At 49.7% G+C, this 13,083-nt stretch overlaps 2 protein-coding genes across 4 annotated transcripts in view; one reads left to right on the top strand and one right to left on the bottom strand.

The window, feature by feature from the left end:
* The first annotated feature begins 1,030 nt into the window (after positions 1-1,030).
* zbtb45 (zinc finger and BTB domain containing 45) lies at positions 1,031-9,342 on the top strand. Of its 3 annotated transcripts, none has more exons than XM_056409981.1 (6): positions 1,031-1,108; positions 2,120-3,293; positions 3,582-3,728; positions 4,683-4,826; positions 5,136-5,409; positions 6,261-9,342. In XM_056409981.1, exons 2-6 carry the CDS (start codon positions 2,298-2,300, stop codon positions 6,665-6,667), a joined length of 1,968 nt encoding a protein of 655 aa, XP_056265956.1. In that variant the 5' UTR covers positions 1,031-1,108; positions 2,120-2,297; the 3' UTR covers positions 6,668-9,342. The 3 variants fall into 3 exon arrangements, with proteins under 3 accessions (XP_056265956.1, XP_056265955.1, XP_056265954.1); XM_056409980.1 differs by lacking the exon at positions 1,031-1,108 and adding an exon at positions 1,115-1,202; XM_056409979.1 differs by lacking the exon at positions 1,031-1,108 and having other exon boundaries at positions 1,473-3,293.
* Positions 9,343-10,455: 1,113 nt separating this feature from the next.
* The window catches only part of LOC130190019 (delta-like protein A), a 6,527-nt gene continuing 3,899 nt past the window's right edge, over positions 10,456-13,083 (bottom strand). Inside the window, exons 9-11 of the mRNA XM_056409126.1 lie at positions 12,244-13,030; positions 12,042-12,150; positions 10,456-11,430 (exon numbers count right to left, since the gene is read on the bottom strand). Coding sequence (XP_056265101.1) covers positions 11,425-11,430; positions 12,042-12,150; positions 12,244-13,030 — 902 coding nt within the window. The 3' untranslated portion in view covers positions 10,456-11,424. The remainder of the gene's footprint in view (positions 11,431-12,041; positions 12,151-12,243; positions 13,031-13,083) is intronic.

The following is a 13,083-nucleotide window of genomic DNA, read 5'->3' as shown; positions in this document are numbered from 1 at the left end:
GATGTAGAATGATGTCGATTCTTGAAGAAATTAAAGAATAATATCCAGTGCTTTTATTTTGAAGGTTTCAAATTAAATGGACTTGTGTTACTTATCATTAGAGATATATTCTTATGTTCCATCTTTCTACACTAAAATAAACCATTATCAATTGCAAAGAGAGTTATTTAACAATATGTTTGAGTAGTTTGTTTCAGTTACAACCTTTTGAGGATACTTAACAAGAAATAAAAATGTAAATCCACTGAACGTCTTTTTAAAAGCAGAATCTTCCCCGTTTGACTCTGTGAGATTAAAGATCTTTATTTAGTATTTAATGTCCACAAAGATCTACACGGCCTCTAGATCAGCATTCAGTGGACATCCAGGACCTTCTGGTCCCTGCAGCACTGATCCTGGACCAGATCACCACACCTGCTGACCCTGGATCAGATCACCAGACCTGCTGACCCTGGACCAGATCACCAGACCTGCTGACCCTGGATCAGATCACCAGACCTGCTGACCCTGGACCAGATCACCAGACCTGCTGACCCTGGATCAGATCACCAGACCTGCTGACCCTGGACTAGTTCACCACACCTGCTGACCCTGGATCAGATCACTAGACCTGCTGACCCTGGATCAGATCACCAGACCAGCTGACCCTGGATCAGATCACCAGACCTGCTGAACCTGGATCAGATCACTAGACCTGCTGACCCTGGATCAGATCACCAGACCTGCTGACCCTGGATCAGATCACCAGACCTGCTGACCCTGGATCAGATCACCAGGGAGAAGACAACTTTACATTCAAGACTTTAGTATTATTTTAATAAATATATCTTAATAGTAATGACATTGTTGTGCTCATCCAATGCAGGGAGGGAATGCAATGTTGAGAGTCAACATTGCATTCCCTCCTTTAAGCCGATGCGCGCGTGGGTGTGTTTGCATGCATCGAGGTGTGTGCAGGAATTCTTTCTTTTAAAGTGTGTGTGTGTGTGTGTAGGTGTGTGTGTGTGTGTGTGTTAATGTGAGGGAGGCACGTGTACATCTAGTTGTCGTTCATAGGCAGAAACTCCACATCCATTTTTTCTCCCCCTCTGTGGACAAGTATGCGTGTGTGAGTTTGCGCGTGTCCGTGCGTGCGTGTGTCCGTGCGTTTGTTTCCAGTCTCACCGGAGAGGCTTCGTGCTGCAGCGACCGAAGAGCCGCAGGTACGGGGTCCCGGTGCAACGACACCGGCGGCACCCGAGGGTGTCGGTAACGCGCTCGGGTGCCGCGGGGGAAGGGGGCCGGGTGTGTGTGTGTGTGTGTGTGTGTGTGTGTGTGGGGGGGGGGTTCTGCCCGTTAGCTGCCCGTTAGCTGCCCGTTAGCTGCCCGTTAGCTGCCCGTTAGCTGCATGCTAACGCAACGAGTTGTTTTCTTGTGCAGGTTTTTTTTAAAGCTAGCTTGTAACGCAGCGCGGTTAGCATGGTGTTGAGGGCCTCGGGGGGCCCCGGGGGGGGGGGGGTCGAGACCCGCTTCACTGTCGCGACAGTTTCCATTCGACATTTTATTTTAATTTGTAATCACCGGCGACGCCCCGTGCGCGCGGAGAAACGTGCACGTTACAAGAGGGGAGGCAGATTTTCCGGCTAATGTCAAAAGCTAAGCTAACGCGAGCTAAGCTAAGCTAACTTCACTGGTTTAACGCGCTGCGAGGAGCCGACGGCGGCTCCGGTTCGTTACCGGGACCGTCTTCACTGTTCGGCTTCTGTTACGTCACCGTCCGGTCGTCGGTTAACGGGGATAAATGATCTTTTTTGGGGGGGAATGTCGCGTTAAATAGACGCAATAAAAACTGACCCGAAGGTGTTTGGCACGTGTCACAAGAGTGTGTGTGTGTGTGTGTGAGTGTGTGTGTCAGTGTGTGTGTGTGTGTGTCAGTGTGTGAGTGTGTGTGTGTGTGTGTGTTATGTTGCATGAGACTCCTCACCTTGATCATTATTTTGTCATTCTGCTGTTTTTCCCCCCAAATAAAAACGTCTAAATGTTCTCAATCTGCAAAGCGATACGAGCGTCCTGTGTGAGAGGAGCTGTTGTTGTTGTTGTTTGTTTTATTGTTTGTTTACCTCGTTGTGTGTCTCTCCAGCATCTCTCAGGCGCCGTACACTCTGGAGCCCGTGGGCCTGATGCCGGTTTGAGGCCCTGGACCCACCGTGGCCCACGCTCTGCACCCGCTCCCCTCCCCGTCCTCATCCCCCGAGCTGACGGAGAACCCCAGACTCCTCCCCCACGCGGCGCCCGGCGACTCGCTGCCCGCCGCCGCCATGGTGTCCGGCACCGAGACCGTGCACTACATCCACCTCCACAACTCCAGCCAGTCGGTGCTGGAGGCGCTGCGCACGCAGCGGCGCGAGGGCCTCTTCTGCGACGTGACGGTGCGCATCCACGACGCCTCGCTGCGCGCGCACGCCTGCGTGCTGGCGGCCGGCAGCCCGTTCTTCCAGGACAAGCTGCTGCTCGGCCACTCGGAGATCTCGGTGCCGCCGCTGGTGCCCGCCGAGACCGTGAAGCAGCTGGTGGACTTCATGTACAGCGGCTCGCTGGTGGTGCTGCAGTCGCAGGCGCTCTGCATCCTCACCGCCGCCAGCATCCTGCAGATCAAGACGGTCATCGACGAGTGCACCCAGATCATCTCCCAGAGGAAGGCGGCGGCCACGGCGGCGGCGGCCGCGGCGGCGGCCGGTGGGATGCTCCCGAAACAAGAGGAGCGCGGCGGGGGGAAAGGAAGAGAGAGCGGCGGCGGCGGCGGCGGCGGGAGCTGCTCCGTCGGGGCGGGCGGCGGCGGTTACGCCAACTTCCCCAACTTCATGGCTGAATGCGGGGCGAGCAACATGGGAGGCGGGCTGGGCGGCGCCGGCGAGAGCGGCCCGGGCCCGATGGAGCAAGCCAACACGGTGAGCCTGATGGCGCTGGGCGACATGGGCCCCGCCTCCATGTGCGGCGACGGCGGCGGCGGCGACGGCCTCATGAAGCAGAGCGCCGGCTGCACTCAGGACGTCCGCTACAAGCTGCGGGACCTGCTGGCGCAGACGGCCAACGGGGCGGGCGGCGCCGGCGGCGCCGGCATGTCGGCGGGCTGCGTGGACGGCATCGGCAGGGACGGTCTCCGCGGCAACGCCACCGACCTCCCCGACGACCTGGTGGGGATGGAGCGCTACAACGAGGAGGAGGAGCTGGACGGGAGGGAGCGCGGGAGAGAGGGAGAGCGAGACAGGGGGGCGAGCCACAGCCGCAAGCAGAGGCAGCCGCTCCGACTCCAGGTAAGAGGAGGGGGGGGGGATCAAGGGAAGGGTTGCCATGGTAACAGCTTTCAGGCAAGCAGCGCGGCATCGCTTTCGCTTCCCCTCTCCTTCTCGCTCCGCATTGGCGTCGCCGAGATGTTTCTGCTCTTCGCTCGAAGCTCTCGTCCGAACTTCAGCCGCCGTCTCCTCGCCGATGGACTCCCGCGTCTTCGCCGTGGGTCCTCGGCTCGCCGGACATCTTGAAATCGGGCCGCCGGCGTTCCCTTTTTGTTGTGCCACTTTTTTCAAATCTCTCCTTCTCGCCAGGTGCTGGGAGGAGACGGAGTGGTGGTGAAGGACGAAGGCGCCCAGGACCCAGACGGGTCCGTCTACTCCCTGGAGGACGGGCGGCGGGACGGGCAGCAGGCGGGCCCCCAGGCGGGCCCCCAGGAGTCCATGGCGGGCTTCGGACAGGTGAGTTCAAAATCCTCATCGCTCAGGTAACTGACGCTCGGCTTCAGATGAAAACTTCTAAATGAACTTTATCTTGTAAAATGTATTCTCAGCGTTTCCGTCACGCGTCCTGGAATAAGTACGTGGGAGGGGGGGGGGTGAGAGGGGGGGGGGGTTATGCCGCAGCCTGCTGTACCCTGCAGACTCCACAAACATCTGCCACACAGTCGGAATAAGCGTTCAGCTTTCCGACTGTGTGGCAGATGTGGCCGGGTTCTCCAAAGTGCTGCAGTACGAGATCACGGCCGGACACGGACCGATCCGTTTGATTCGGGAGGTTCAGACGCCGCGCGGCTTATTTTATGTTATTTTCATGCACAGCAACGAGATCTTTATCTTTATCTTCTGGCTTTTGGTCCCTTTGGAAAATAAATCTGCTTTTTAGTCCCAAAAAACTATAAATAATTAATAATTAATCCCGTTGGTGAGACGCTGGTTTTTATTTAATTATTTAATTACATTTTCGTTCTTTTTCTTTTCTTTTTCTTTTTTACAAAAAGAATCATTCATTCTCCAGAATTTTATTTTTTTAATTTATTGATTTTTCATGCGTTCGTGTTTCATGTGATCTCCACTTATTGAAGATTGTTTCTAAAAATGCATAAGTAGAAATATAAGTTGTATATAAATAAATAAAGTTGGGTTGAGGAGTGAAATATAACTTTTCGAGATTTTCGATCCCATTTTAATTTTTTTGCCGAACCATATTGACGGATGAAGGCGCCACATTTTACGAGATCACACTTGAACACATCACGATGACTTTACAATTTACCGTCATCCCAATACTAATTTTCCCTGAACAGAGCCTGAACGCATCATAGTGGAACCGAATGGAACCTCCGTGTGTCCGCCACGTGTGTGTGTGTGTGTGTTGGGACCTTGTTCATTACCTGTGTGTGTGTGTGTGTTCAGGATTTCTACGAAGAGCAGGGGGTGTTTTCGGAGAGCTTCTGGCCCCAGAGCGAGCCGCCCCAGCAGGCCATGGCGTTCAACCTCAGGGGGCGGGGCAACAAGCCTCTGACTCCGCCTCCCACCACGCAGTCCATCAACAACCAGGTGGGTGAGCTCCAGGGGGCTCGTGGTGTGACGCCGTCGTCACGGTTACGTCAGCTGGTTGGTTGGTTAACACTTTAAGGTTTAATAAATATATATATTTTTAAAAAAAAATGTATTTATTGTCCATATCTTTTGATTTCCTGATTTTACAGTTCTTTCTTTGTTTAAAAAAAATTAGAACATTATGGGAAAAGAACTGTCAGAAAAAAGACGACAATTAATGTAATTAAAGTTATTAAAAAATACACAAGTGTAAAATGGTGTCGGATAAGCGTCGCGTCTCACGAGTCCCTTGCTCCTCCCCCTCAGCTCCTCTTCCAGTACCCGGTCAGCCAGTCGCAGCCGGCGCCGTTCTACGTGGGCGGGCCCATGGGTGGGATCGACAGCATGGCCGGGGCCGATCCCGCTCTGCAGGCCCCGCCTCCGGCGCCCATGACCCCGGCCCCGCCCCCCTCCGCCTCGTCCCTCCCCGCAGGCCCCTCCCCTTCCTCCCAGGGGTCCGAGACCTCGTTCGACTGCACGCACTGTGGCAAATCCCTCCGGTCCAGGAAGAACTACAGCAAGCACATGTTCATCCACTCCGGTAAGACTCCGCCTCCGCCGCTGGCTCCGCCCCTTTTTTATTTCATTGTTTTAGACCGCTGAGCTTTTTGATCTTTTTAATCATAGCAACTCGTCTTATTGGTTATTTTTTAATATATATTTTTTGCCACCGTCCCAAAAATATCTTCAACCTCTGAAAAGCATCAAATATTAAATGTTTAACTTTTTAATTGTAATCTGTTTTTCATCGTCATTGAAACACACTTTAAATGATTATGAAATAAAATAGTGTTTTTATTGATTTTAAACGCATCTTGTCATTAGTACATTTGTATGTATTATTATTATTATTAGTAAACGGGTCATAATAAAAAATATATAAATATTTATCGATGCATTCCAAAATTACACGTGATAATGTTATAATTCCCCACTGAGCCTGAATTCATTGTGTTGGTTGTTGGAGAAACGTGAATCGTGTCTTCATGTCTTACTCACTGTGATCACATGACCCTCCTCCTCCTCCTCTCCCTCCTCCCCCCCCTCCTCCTCCTCCTCTCCCTCCTCCCCCCCCTCCTCCTTCTTCTTCCCACCCCTCCTCCTCTCCTCCTCCTCCTCCTCCTTCTTCTCCTCCTCCTCTCCTCCTCTCCTCCTCTCCTCCTCCCTCCTCCTCCTCCTCCTCCTCCTCCTCCTCCTCCTCCTCCTCTCCCCTCCTCCTCCTCCTCCTCCTCCTCCTCCTCCTCCTCCTCCTCCTCCTCTCCTCCTCTCCTCCTCCTCCTCCTCCTCCTCCTCCTCTCCTCCTCCTCCTCCTCCTCCTCCTCCCTCCTCCTCTCCCCCTCCTCCTCTCCATCCTCCTCCTCCTCCTCCCCCCCTCCTCCTCCCCGCCCCCAGGTCAGAAGCCTCACCAGTGCTCCATCTGCTGGCGCTCCTTCTCTCTGCGTGACTACCTCCTGAAGCACATGGTGGTTCACACCGGCGTGCGCGCCTTCCAGTGCTCCATGTGCGGCAAGCGCTTCACGCAGAAGAGCTCGCTGAACGTGCACATGCGCACGCACCGCGCCGAGCGCACCTTCCAGTGCAACGTGTGCCAGCGGGCCTTCACCCACCGCACGCTGCTGGAGCGCCACGCCCTGCAGCACGCCCACCCGGAGCCCCCGGGGGGCCGCGGCGCCGCCGACATGACCTCGCCCGCCAAGCACAGCCCTCCGGCTCTGGGGGGGCCCTCAGGTATGGCCGGCGCGGCCGGCATGGTGGGCAGCCTGGCCAACATGGCCGGCCACGGGCCCTCCTCCGCCTAGAGGGGGAGGGGCCTCGACGGTCTTCCCTTCTGGCTCTTAACGGCGCTTTCGGTCTCGGTTTCTACGCGTCGGGTCGGCGTGGGCGTTTACGGAACCGCACACACATATTAGATGTTTTTTTTAAAATTAAGAAGTCAGGAGAAAGCCATGAAAGTAGTTTTAGACCTCGTGTGTCGGCCGACCTTCAGCCACGTGTCTGGGAACGGACAATTCCACCCCAAAATATATATATGTTGTTGTATTTTTGGGGTGGAATTGAGTCTTATAATGGAGAACGTGTAGGAACCTTGATTCAAAGACGCCAGAGAGGAACACTGAGGGGAGGGGGGGGGGGGTATTGGGGGGCTGCAGGGTCTTCTTCACTCTCAATTCATTTAATTCAAGTTCACTTAGGAGTCTAAACTGCATGTAATCCAACGATGGTGCGTTCATGATTATAGGACATCGTCACGTTCACCTCGAAGACGTCGTGGTTCCAACACGACGAGACTAGAGGGGGGGGGGGGGGGTCACACACTATAAGATGCAACCAGCCAATCAAATGTAATTATGGATGCAAGCAGAAGGAGACCTTTTTTTGGAGTTCTTCAGGCATCCAAACAGGAAGTTGGTGTTGAAGGAGTTTTAAAAAAAGGCTCTTTGCTTGATTTTGATTGGCTGTAAATTAGATTTTTTTTTCCCCAAGCACCTTTTTTTTAAAGCTGAAATAATTGAGTCAACGCGGTCGGCGTGTTCGACTCGTCGAGCGCCGACGGAGCACTTAAAACTCGGACCTTCAGTTCAGATGGCCTCTGACGGCCACACGGAAAGGTCAAAGGTCAAACCTCCAGGGCCTCGGCGCTGCAGGAGAGATTCATTCTGTTTGAGGAGAAACATTCCACGAGATATCTGAACTAACTGAATTGAGTGTGAATGGATTCCAGAGCTTTTCAAACCAGAGAGACGAGAAGGTTGATGATGATGATGATGAAGAGGAGGAGGAGGCGTGAATTAAATTCCGTTCTTCGGATCTGAGGCGCCACCGGTCGGCCCGGATCATATACCTCGAACCAGGAGGGACGCTAGTTTCTCTTTTTGAAATGTTTTGGAAAAACGTTTCAGCATGTTTCTCACACACACACACACACACACACACACCTACAATTACCTCGGTGGTCCAAAGACAGGCATTACGCTTCGCATCTTTTACGCTACAAAAAAAAAGGAAGAACCCCGTGACGACCTGAAGCTCACAGACCCGTTTACGTTTCACTAACTTTTAACGAAAATACTTCTATGTAAAAAAAAAAAAAAAAGAGAGAGAACCAGTTGTTCCTGTCCATCCGCAGTCTTCTGTTGCGCGTGTGATTGTTTCATGAAGAACATTTAAAAGAGAGGAAGGGCACAAATCTATGATTTCTATGGAGTGTTTGGTTGTTCGTCTTTCGGGCTCTTGGTTCATATTAAAGTGTTTCTTGCTTTAAAATAATACACACACAAAAATAATCAAAGCTTTTCTCGCAGCACTATGTATATATATATATATAAATACATATATTTATATATACAAATATTTATTTATATATATTTATATATAAATATTTATATTTTATATATATATCTAAATATATTTATATATTTTTATATAAATATATTTATTTATATTATATATATATAAATATATTTATTTATATATGTATAAATATATATATATATATATTTGGACATGAATACAAAAAAATAAAGGAAAGAAATGTTTTAGTGAAACTAAATTAATCATGAAAATGAACAATCACCCCTTAAAGTTTCTGACAAAGTCAAACTGATGATAATGTTAATTATCACTTTAATATTGATAACAATTCGATCTCTATGCACAGTTGAGTTTGTCCCGGTCGACGTATTCGGCCTGAGATTGTTTTTACTTTTAACCTCAAAGGTGATCTGAACTTCTTCTAAAGAGTTTCTGTTCGTTAAATCATTCCGATCGACACGATTTGACCCACAACGTCTTTTTGATCCAGGCGTGAATTTGAATAAAACATTTTTTTGTGTCTGGATTTCACAATAAAATTTTAAAAAATACTTAAATATTGACATTAATGTCCCTTTTTTTTTTTTAAACGTGAAAATTAAAAGTGCTTATTTAGCCGCGGGGCTTTCTGCTGACACGTGTTTATTTCTATAAATAGATTTAATGAGTAATAAGTTGAAGAGCGGACCGGACCGCTCCTTAAACCTGTAAAAACAATAACGCCATCAAAGCTTCGCTGTTTTTTTGTTTTGTTCTTTTCCTGAAATCCTTACCTCGGTCACCGACGCCACCTGGTTCTGGTGGTTCTGGTTCTGCTGATGCAGCCGGTCTGAGGACTTGTACAGTAATGTAATCTGTGTGCTTTGAAGCCATGTCGGCGCATCGTGACGTACTGTGTTTCTGCCTTTGTTTGTTTGTTTGGAGGGGGGCTGGTTGTTGTTTTTTCTACATTAATAATTCTTTCAACGGAGGTTAAATGTTAGAAGAAGAAGAAACAGTCATTTTATAATAAATCTAATCACTCGTCATCTTTTGTGTAAAGACTGAAGCATGATTTAAACTTTCCCCCAGAACTTAAATGTCGTACTCCAATGAATTTTAAGATGAGTGATTTCAAAGATTTGTTCCTCCAAATAAAAAAAGTCTTCTGTGGCTCAACGCCGGCGGCTTCTGGGTCGACTTTCATTTCTGTTGGTTCTGGACCCACGACGTCTCGGTGTGTGTGTGTTTCTCTGGGTCCTCACGGATATAGGAGGACAGGCCCGTGTGTGTTACTTGGTCTGGAGTTCAGACTCAATAGACACCTTCAGGTCCTCAGGACCCTGAGGCTGAGGTCTTCAGGACCCTGAGGCTGAGGTCTCCAGGTCTTCAGGACCCTGAGGTCTTCAGGACCCTGAGGCTGAGGTCTCCAGGTCTTCAGGACCCTGAGGTCTTCAGGACCCTGAGGCTGAGGTCTCCAGGTCTTCAGGACCCTGAGGTCTCCAGGTCTTCAGGACCCTGAGGCTGAGGTCTCTCATGAACTCTCTTTATCTCTTCTGGAACACAGAAGAAGTCCCATCAGATTGAACGCCGTGTTTTCCTGCAGCAGCCGGGGTCTTTGAAGGCGTCGCCGGCCTGGAGGCTGAACTCTGGCCAGGAGGCATCTGTTCCCCAACATCTGTTACTCAACATCTGTTCCCCAACATCTGTTAATCAACATCTGTTCCCCAACATCTGTTACTCAACAGCTGTTCCTCAACATCTGTTCCCCAACATCTGTTCCTCAACATCTGTTCCCCAACATCTGTTCCTCAACATCTGTTCCCCAACATCTGTTCCTCAACATCTGTTCCCACGACTCTTTTCTCCCAGCATGCCGAGCGACACGCCGGCTCTCCCAAAGGGTGGCCTTTTGTGCGCCCCATTGTCAATTCCATCATTGTCTGCCCCGAAGTCTGTTCCCACAATGCCACAATGCTGAAGGGGCCGGCTGGTGATTTACAGTTATTTGTCTCCAAAATACAATCGGTGTCTTTGTGGGGCAATTAAAGGAGAAGAGGGATTTAAAGAGGGGGGGTGGGGGTTATTGTTGTTGTTTTTCAGGGTTTATTTTGTATGAATAGCCCCCCCCCCTCCTCCTCCTCCGTCTCCAGGGACACTTTCAACTTCTGGCCCGAGCAACAGTGTCGCCCACTGGGGGGTCGCAGCAGATGTTGCTGCCCCCCCCCCCCCCCCCCCGTGTTGTCAGAGAGCTTCCAGATGGACGGAACAAAAATGTTGACACAATTTCTTTCAATTTCACATTTAGCAATATTTATTTGGAAAAATAGTCGTGGCTAATTCCTGGAACAGCAAAGGAGACGGCAGCGTAACAATGTGTACAGTACGATCCCTTAAATAACATTCCTTCGAACAAAGTCCCGTTGACCTTAAGTGCCTTTGCAAATATCATCTTTTATTATTATTATTATAAAGAAAAACAAGCTTAAATAATCGTCAACAAACATCACAAACATACATTACAAAATAAAAATAACACAAAATTATTAAATTAACTTAAATTAAATCATATTTGAATTTTTTGTTTTGTTCTTTCATTATTTCTTTATTTTACAAAAATCACAATCTGTATTTCATTTATTTTTTTAAAAGCATCATTTTTTTGTTATTTTATTTAATTAAGACAAAAAAAGTTTTCCGGTCCCCCCAAAAAAAGTAAAAGTAGAAAAGCATATAAAAAGTATTACAAAAATAAAAGATATGAAGAACAATACTATGTCATAATGGTTTGGAGCGGGGGTCGACAGGGTCACGCCTCACAGGGGGGGCGCCCCGGGACAGGCCAGTATGGCCAAACATCCACCGTCTGATGCACGGCGTGCGGGGGGGAGGCCCGGAGAGAGGCCCGGTGCAAATGTTGCAAAGAACTAAACCCCCAAAAACAAAACACAGAGAGACGAGTATTTATTTATATTTATGTTCCCCCTCTCGGAAACGAAGGAACGGTCAAACGCTAAGCGGCCGTTTACTTCCAGCCCTCCTTTTTATTATTATTATTATTGTTTCAAGCCGCCGGTTCCTCACGCCGCCGCGCCTCCCTCCTCCTTGTCCAGTAGAGAACCAGCTCAGTCTGAATATCAGTTAAACGTCTCAGTGTCAGCAGCAGTCTGGGGGCGGGGCTCCGCGGGGCCCCGCCCCCCCGGGGCGAGAGCAGCATCTGAAGGAGCATAACAACTCTCCATACAGCAAGGTGGGCAACGGGCCGTTACACCTGGGGGAGGGGGGGGGGGGGGGCAGCGATTAAAAACAACGTGCAAAATAATAAACTAAATAATACAATGTAAACTAAATAATAATAAATAAACTAAATAATAATAAATAAACTAAATAATAATAGATAATACAATGTAAATTAAATAATAATAAATAAATTAAATATTAATAAACTAAATAATAATAGATAATACAATGTAAACTAAATAATAATAAATAATACTAAGTAAACTAAATAATAACATAATAAAATGTAAACTAAATAATAATAAATAATACTAAGTAAACTAAATAATAATAAACAAACTAAATACTACTAAATAAAATAGATAATAGTAAATATACTAAATAATACTAAATAATAATAGATAATACAATGTAAACTAAATAATACTAAGTAAACTAAATAATAACAGATAATAAAATGTAAACTAAATAATAATAAACAAACTAAATACTACTAAATAAAATAGATAATAGTAAATAAACTAAATAATAAATAAACTAAATAGTAAATAAACTAAATAATATCAAATAAACTAAATAATAATGAATAAATTAAATAATACTAAATAAAATAAATCAAACGAAACGAACTCATAATCTCACCTCAGTTGCGATTATACATTCGTCCTTCTCCTCCGACATCACAAACACAGATTTGTACTTTGTGTCCGCACATGCAGACAGTTCTGGGGCGTTCATCTCCGCCGGCTCGCTGCGGGAGAGAAGAGAAACACGCGCCGTTAGCTTCCACCGCCACGCCGCCGCCGCCGCCGCCGCTCGGCGAGGGGCTCCACGCCGTCTTTACCATTTTAATCGTTTGCCGCGCTGCTCCTCGAACTCGAAGGCGTCGGCGGCGTGGCACTGGTCGTGGCGCGCGGCCTCCAGCAGCGCCTCCTTGGCCGCCTGCTCCTGGTTCAGCTCGTGGACGAGGTTGTAGTCCGCGGGCGGGAGGCGGGGCTTGTAGCTGCTCCTGCCCGGCGGGGGCCCTTCATCGGGGCCGCCGCCGCCGCAGAAGTCCATCTTCTTGTTGATGTTTTTCACGCCCGGCGTCGGCAACGCCACGGCGACGAGCGCCGAGTCCCCGCCGCCGCCGCGGTGGCAGTTATTAGTCAGGTTGTTTATCGTCTCGCCGTCGCCGGCGGCGTCCGGCGCTCCGCCGCGCTGAGCTTTCGATCGGAAAAACCCGACGAGCACGGCGCAGCCCGCCAGCAGCAGCAGCACCAGCGCCACGCCGGAGCCCACCGCCATCCACGGCACCGCGGACCCGCGGACGGCGGCGTGCTCCGGCAGCAGGAACTGGCAGTTCCTGCCGCCGTAGCCGGGGACGCAGGCGCACGCGTAGCGGCCGCTCCGCTCGTGGCACGTGGCGCCGTTGTGGCACGGGTTGTGTTCGCAGCGGCCGGTCGGCGAGCTGCAGTTGCGGCCGGCGTAGCCCGGCGGGCAGCTGCAGGCGTAGCCGTCCGGGCCCTCCTGGCACGTGGCGCCGTTCTGGCACGGGGAGGCGGAGCACTCGGCGTGGTCGCAGTCGGCGCCGGTGAAGCCGTCGGGACACTGGCACAGGTACGAGTTGACGAGGTCCACGCAGCGGGCGCCTGGGGGGACGAGGCGGGGGAGGGGTGAGCGCCGGGTCGGCGTTAGCCGGAGG

The sequence above is a fragment of the Pseudoliparis swirei genome, chromosome 24 (genome assembly GCF_029220125.1).
Source record: "Pseudoliparis swirei isolate HS2019 ecotype Mariana Trench chromosome 24, NWPU_hadal_v1, whole genome shotgun sequence".
NCBI lineage: Eukaryota > Metazoa > Chordata > Actinopteri > Perciformes > Liparidae > Pseudoliparis > Pseudoliparis swirei.
Note: the sequence above shows the minus strand (reverse complement) of the source record. Positions and strands in the feature narration are given on the sequence as shown.

Bases quoted from the DNA above. Each gene is read 5' to 3' on its own strand.
- zbtb45 (XM_056409981.1), top strand. From the start codon at position 2,298: ATGGTGTCCGGCACCGAGACCGTGCACTACATCCACCTCCACAACTCC. The intron at 3,294-3,581 runs GTAAGAGGAGGG...CCTTCTCGCCAG, and splicing joins GGCAGCCGCTCCGACTCCAG to GTGCTGGGAGGAGACGGAGT. The intron at 4,827-5,135 runs GTGGGTGAGCTC...CCTCCCCCTCAG, and splicing joins CGCAGTCCATCAACAACCAG to CTCCTCTTCCAGTACCCGGT.